This window comes from Mya arenaria, chromosome 3 (assembly GCF_026914265.1).
Source record: "Mya arenaria isolate MELC-2E11 chromosome 3, ASM2691426v1".
Taxonomy (NCBI): Eukaryota; Metazoa; Mollusca; class Bivalvia; order Myida; family Myidae; genus Mya; species Mya arenaria.
In genome coordinates, this window is record NC_069124.1 from 66,483,683 (window position 1) to 66,491,511 (window position 7,829).

At 33.6% G+C, this 7,829-nt stretch overlaps 1 protein-coding gene across 1 annotated transcript; it reads right to left on the minus strand.

Moving 5' to 3' along the window:
- Positions 1 to 541: 541 nt before the first annotated feature.
- LOC128227097 (uncharacterized) lies at positions 542 to 7,583 on the minus strand. Its single transcript, XM_052937303.1, has 5 exons — positions 7,422 to 7,583; positions 6,559 to 6,732; positions 5,921 to 6,058; positions 1,356 to 1,492; positions 542 to 713 (listed from the first exon to the last, which is right to left on the minus strand). Exons 1-5 carry the CDS (start codon positions 7,491 to 7,493, stop codon positions 695 to 697), a joined length of 540 nt encoding a protein of 179 aa, XP_052793263.1. The 5' UTR covers positions 7,494 to 7,583; the 3' UTR covers positions 542 to 694.
- Positions 7,584 to 7,829: the final 246 nt, after the last annotated feature.

Sequence of the window (7,829 nt, forward strand, 5' to 3'; positions counted from 1 at the left end):
TCTAGACTCACTAATAATCTTTACAATGAGAAATAGGACTTCTAGTTTCATTTTACATAGACTAAGTATATTCAATTCATCTCTGTACATTTCACAGGAACTACGGGTGAATTCAATTTGCCTAGGGCCAAAAAAAACAAGTTGAACTCACTTTCCAGTGTCTCTGCTTTTCACCAATTACTGTAATTATTCAAGACAAATGCAAACAAGTTTCATATAATACCATTAAACCTGTAAATAAATGTGTACAGTGTAGATCTTGAACCACCTAGAACCGAAGTATAAGCTTAAAGTGCCCATAACTGAGCTACCTTGTTGACGTGTTAATCTCATAACAAACAATTGTTTAAATCGGATTCAAAGAAACATCATAACCTCTTTTTCTAATATTCAAAAACGACTGAGGTAGCATTCCCTTAACTCAGCTCCCAAGTATCTCATGCTGGGACAGTTTTTTTTTGTTTATTACGCAACGTAACAATTTCTTTTATTTAAAACAATATAATGAGTCAGTTTTGTTAAAAAAGGGTAAACTCGATGCTTGAATGTTTCAGGAAATACTGTTTATTAGTATGGTGAAGCAAAACTTATACATCAATGTTGTACAAATCTTATTTATGTGAACATATAAGTGCAACTAGGCAAACTTCTCCGACGCCACTTCTCTTTCAACGTAGATGATCATCATGTTTGTTCAAAGTAAACTGCACTCACTGAAATAAAACCCACAATTTATGTTTTTACTTTTGGTCTGTAAAATATACATTTACTTAGTGTACATGACAATATACAGTGCAATCAGTCTTTATTGTTCTCTACAAAACTTCAATTCAGATGTTTACACTACATCCATATCTCAAGCGGTTGTCCAGAAACAATAGTAGGTTTGAAGGGACACAATTCAAACATTGCAAGATGTCAATGGCGGTGCAGTTAGCAATAGTAAACAACACTTATCACTATGAAAAAAATGATTAAAATACAAGTACATAATTTCGTATGTAGGTGAATTTCAGACAATTGAAAATTTTACAAAGAGGATTTTTATTTCAAAGTCGTGCGCATTCCAACGTCAATGTATATGAATAGTCCTAGTTGAAGATGATCTACACCACCAAATCAACACAGTATAACATGAATTGTAAGAAAAAAATCTAAAATGACCAAACTGCCACGGCATTATGGCACAAAATATATTGAAAATGTTTGTATTTATATATAAGTATTTTAGTATTATAAGTATTTTTAAGAATAAATGCGATCATCTGAACATGGAAGTGTAATGTATTCTTTGCATTAGCGTTTCCTGAAAACGTTTTAATATTTTAACAATCATTTAAAGCAACAGAACCTACTTCAAGCACATGGTCCATTCTAAACATGCCACTGGCTCCCCTAATTCTCTGACGTTTGCTTTGATTGTAAATTGTCCCTTCACTATAAACGGCAGATGTTCGAACTGCCGAGCTCTATTCAAGAAGTTACCTTGAAACTGAAAAATAACGGCAATTAGACATGCGGTCTAGTTATTGCTCTTCCAAGGGCTTATTGTATATATAAAACGTACGTTTTTATCAGCTTGGTAGTGGTTGCAAATCGACATCATTTAAAATACCATTTTTAAAACACATAAAAATAACATACTATTTGATTAAAACATGTCGACGGTTTATGGACAAGACCCTATTGATGCTATGCGCATTTCAACCGGCAAATATTTATAATGCGATGTATAATCTAAAGATAATATGCGGACGTTATATTAAATCAATGATGGTATAACTCTTTTATATGACATCATGTTAAGTCAAACATGCCAAAATAACTGAGAGTTTTGGAAATAAAATTGACAAACCCTTAGATAAAATAAATCAATTAAATCCAAGATTTTGGAAATAATTAAGCACTACTGAATTTTTTATACTTTTTGAGAGGTTAAGGTTTTTACTCCAATCAGAATGTTCCAGAACATACCACAGTAATCATCGAGAATTTTCCAGATTATACAATAAAAACATTGGGAATGTTCCTGAACATACTACAAAACCCCTTGAGAATTTTCCAGATTATACAATAAAAACATTGAGAATGTTCCTGAACATACTACAAAACCCCTTGAGAATTTTCCAGATTATACAATAAAAACATTGAGAATGTTCCTGAATATACTACAAAACCCCTCGAGAATGATCCCGATTATACAATAAAACATTGAGAATGTTCCTGAACATACTACAAAACCCCTTGAGAATTTTCCAGATTATACAATAAAAACATTGAGAATGTTCCTGAACATACTAAAAAAAACCTCGAGAATGTTCCAGATTATACAATAAAAACATTGAGAATGTTCCTGAATATACTACAAAACCCCTCGAGAATGATCCCGATTATACAATAAAAACATTGGGAATGTTCCTGAATATACTACAAAACCCCTTGAGAATTTTCCAGATTATACAATAAAAACATTGAGAATGTTCCTGAACATACTACAAAACCCCTCGAGAATGATCCCGATTATACAATAAAAACATTGAGAATGTTCCTGAACATACTACAAAACCCCTCGAGAATTTTCCAGATTATACAATAAAAACATTGAGAATGTTCATGAACATACTACAAAACCCCTCGAGAATGTTCCAGATTATACAATAAAAACATTGAGAATGTTCCTGAACATACTACAAAACCCCTCGAGAATGTTCCAGATTATACAATAAAAACATTGAGAATGTTCCTGAACATACTACAAAACCCCTCGAGAATGATCCCGATTATACAATAAAACATTGAGAATGTTCCTGAACATACTACAAAACCCCTTGAGAATTTTCCAGATTATACAATAAAAACATTGAGAATGTTCCTGAATATACTACAAAACCCCTCGAGAATGATCCCGATTATACAATAAAAACATTGGGAATGTTCCTGAATATACTACAAAACCCCTTGAGAATTTTCCAGATTATACAATAAAAACATTGAGAATGTTCCTGAACATACTACAAAACCCCTCGAGAATGATCCCGATTATACAATAAAAACATTGAGAATGTTCCTGAACATACTACAAAACCCCTCGAGAATTTTCCAGATTATACAATAAAACATTGAGAATGTTCCTGAACATACTAAAAAAACCCTCGAGAATGTTCCAGATTATACAATAAAAACATTGAGAATGTTCCTGAACATACTACAAAACCCCTCGAGAATGATCCCGATTATACAATAAAAACATTGAGAATGTTCCTGAACATACTACAAAACCCCTCGAGAATTTTCCAGATTATACAATAAAAACATTGAGAATGTTCATGAACATACTACAAAACCCCTCGAGAATGTTCCAGATTATACAATAAAAACATTGAGAATGTTCCTGAACATATTACAAAACCCCTCGAGAATGTTCCAGATTATACAATAAAAACATTGAGAATGTTCCTGAACATATTACAAAACCCCTCGAGAATGTTCCAGATTATACAATAAAAAAACATTGAGAATGGTCCAGAACATTCTACAAAAACCCTCGAGAATGTTACAGAGCACACCACAATAACCCTTTAGAATGTAAAACATACTACAATAACCCTCAAGAATAGTCCAGAACATACTACAATAACCATCGAAAATGTTCCAGAACTGACTTCAATAACACTCAAGAATAGTCCAGAACATACTACAATAACCACCGAGAATGTAGAACATACAACAATAACCATCGAAAATGTGCTAGAACAAAGTACAAAGCCTTCAAGAATGTTCCAGAACATATTACAAAATCCTCGAGAATGACCAAGAACATGATATAATAGCCCTCGAAAATGTTCAAAAACATACTACAATTACCCTGGAGAATGTTCAGGAGCATACTACAATACCCTCGAGAATGTTCAAGAACATACTACAAAGCCCTCGAGAATGTTCATAAACATACTACAAAGCCCTCGAGAATGTTCAAAAACAAACTACAATAATCCTCGAGAATGTTCAAGAACATACTACGAAGCCCTCGAGAATGTTCATAAACATACTACAAAGCCCTCGAGAATGTTCAAAAACAAACTACAATAATCCTCGAGAATGTTCAAGAACATACTACAATACCCTCGAGAATGTTCAAGAACATACTACAAAGCCCTCGAGAATGTTCAAAAACATACTACAATAACCCTCGAGAATGTTCAAAAACATACTACAAAGCCCTCGAGAATGTTCAAAAACATGGTACAATAACCCTCGAGAATGTTCATGAACATGCTACAATAACCATCGAGAATGTTCAAGAACATACTACAAAGCCCTCAAGAATGTTAAAAAAACACTAAAAAGCCCTCGAGAATGTTCAATAACATACTACAAAGCCCTCGAGAATGTTCAAAAACATACTACAATAACCCTCGAGAATGTTCCGGATTATACTACAATAACCCTCGAGCAACCTACAAGAATATCGGTTTTTTTTCCTTAAGCTTAACATTTTGAATTAGTATGAAGCATAGACTATTTTCTACAAAGTCGGTTAAATAAATAGCAGTATAGTGTACTTGAATGTATCTATGCCATCTTGCAATGAAACTAGAGTATTGAGTAATGAGTTCGAAATACGTTTATATACATATACGTTAAAAAACTGCATGTCGTCGATTTGTTTTATTTAAGGAATGAATTGCGGGTTTGATGTCATTATCGGGGTATGAATGCAATTGGGCTGATCTAAGTGTGTGGAGGCCGAAGGACTCCACTCGTACTTTGACCAGCCCAATGCGTTCATATCCCCGATAATGACATCAACCCCGCAATTCATTCCTTATATTTACACCATTAGTTCATTACTTTATTCAAGAAACGTTAAAAAATACTTCATTTCATTTCGGATTACCTTTCAGTTATCCTTTCTTACCCGTTCTTTAAATAGGACGACCCGACTGTTACCGGAAACATTTTTTCAAATGACGTCACAATAACGCGGGAAAAGATCAACCACTTGAAATCACTTTAAAACGTAAAATTAAAACACCTTTGGCAACAAAACGTATAAAATATAATAACTTAGCACTTTCTAAAATGTTGATTTATATTTTACGGGACCTGCTGACACAATACAAACAATAACAAGATCAATAGTTTTTTATGTATATTGTTATGCGATGAATTGCGATCCGAACATATCCGAAGATGTTGCGTTCATCGATTGATGAACGCAATTGCCGAAAGGCAGTTCATTTAAGGAATGGAAGTTGAGGTGTAAATATTTCCGGTTTACGTATCAGCTTTATCAAATAATTACCTTTAATAATTAACTTATGTTAAAAAACAAAACAAAATATGTGTTCGTAATGATAAATCTTCTCAGAATGCGAAGGTAAATGAATGCTCACTAAAATTTCATGATCGTGTAATCCAGGTATTAAAAATCCTTTTTAATCAAACATGAACAAAAAAGCACACTCTTTGATACAATTAAAGTGTTTTTAGTATAATTATCATACATGGCATACAGATGACATCCGAGTCATTTTAACCACGTTAAAGCGACTAATGTCTGCCGTCTAAACGACTTTGTAACTCGCTAAGTCGTTTCAACGAGAAACGTCAGTCACGAAAATTGAGATTCTAGGTCGTTTTAACGAAAACTAAACACCTTTTAACGAGCTACATTGTCGTATGAAGCATAAAGGAAATTTAGGAGTATCCATTCTGTCTGTCATTATATTTTTGATTACTTTTAAACGACATTGCATAGTTATAAATGTAGAGATTTGAGATGGTAAACTGTGGTTCGCCCAAGTAAACAATTGTTTCAAGTTATTGCGTGAAATAAATATTGGGTAAAATATATCGTAAATGTATAACTACTGACATCAGGGCTTATCATTGTGACAAGAAATATATACATATATACCGGTTCAATAGTACACGTAGGGATATTGAGCGTTGTTTTGATGAAGTAGCAGAGGTCCGATACGTAACATTGCCCTCCAATAATATAGCACAGCTCTGTTTCACCGTTCGATGTCTTCAGTCGTACGCTCAAACTGGCCTAGCATGACAGAGAACGATACCGGATAAATTTATTTTCAAGTTTGTTATTAACACTACAATAGTAAATGTCCGGTTGTATGATTTTTTCCAGAACTGTGATCTTTATTAGGAGAAAACAGAGAAAACCCTATCTGTAAACATCCCTCACCATAGGTCAACGCAATTCGAAAATAGACTCCTCCTTGTGAAAGTTGTACTTACAACACTATTTTTCTACACCGTAATTACAGAATTAGTACGAAACATAAAATGTTCCCAGTTTTTACTTTAATGATTTTAAAGGCCTAGTTTAATCCCCCCCCCAAAAAAAAACTGTGTATTGTACACAATGTTTGTGTATTGATCTGAGCCAATAAACAAATAAACAGGAAATTGGCCCCTACTGTGACATCAGTACAATAAGCATGAGATGCACAGCTGGGGATTGTCATGCAAAACATTCCTTAAACTAGGCCTTTAATGGTACAAGTACTCAAGTACGAGTACTTCGCTACTTACATCGACTTTGTTCGAGTAACCAATCATCTTCGTGAGTGTAGCACTCATATTGAGATTGACGTAGCCAAGGTCCATTTGCACGGGGTCGGGTTGAATGTCAACATGGTCAAAGATGAGGGGCACAGGCGTGTTGTTACAATTCCTGAAGCTAAATCTGCCTTTGACTGCATTTGGCTAAAACACATATAACATTTTTTTTCGTGCAATATGTTTTTCATTCTTTTAAAATCAGTGTTGAAATATACCGTTTCAAGAAGCATGATGTGTTTTATTCCCCCACTCCTGTAATCAATGTTATATATGAGTGTGCCTATCAATTATTCGGTCGATCGGTCTTTTCCGAAGGATAATTCCTGAAAGGTTTGACGCTTTAAAATAATTGTACAGCATAAGATGCATATCAAATACGACTTTGGTTACAAACCGTTAATTCTTTATGAAGTTATGGCCTCGTTTCAACTTAGAATCGCACAAAAATACGCTTTCTGGAGAAAAAGTCATGAACAAGTTGAAGGATTGAAATACTTATTCGTACGCGTTTTTAGCACCATGAAATACAATTTCAGTTTGACGCTGGTTACATACAACTATTTATTTACGGAGTAATGTCCCATTGTCAAAAATTTGCAAAAAAATGTGTCCGGACGATAACTTATGACAAAATCGACGCTTATGTTTTGCTACCGATGTTTAACACTATAAAATACGAGTCAGGTTCAATTTTGGTAACAAACAAGTATTTATAAGTCGTTTCGTCCACTTTTCACCTTGGAATTTGCTTGGAAAACATTTTGAGTGCTCTATTTATTATATTGTGTTTTGTCAGTGAGAGTCATATATTAAGTAAAAAATAAATCACTTACCATATACATTGCAGAATCGACTGAATAAAATTCACACACACTCAATAGAAACGAAGAAAAAAAGATCATCATTAGCTAAAGCATTTCGTCCTGATACGAATTCATCAATAACGGCCTTAGACTAAATGAAATATAACATTTCATTGAAAGCATGTGAATAATTTACGATGCAAAAGTTTCCTTGTTCCAACAGGAGTTACGCAAATGAACTAACTATATAGGCTAGATATTAATTTGTTACCTGTATAAACACTTCCTTGCAGTTCTAAAGAAAGAATACATTAAAACTGGCTTTCAAAATACTATTTTTTCATTATTAAACTTGATGCATATATAACACCGATTAAGAAGCAATAAATAATCACTTTTTATCACATGTTATACCTTGTTTCCGGTTTAATTTAGCAC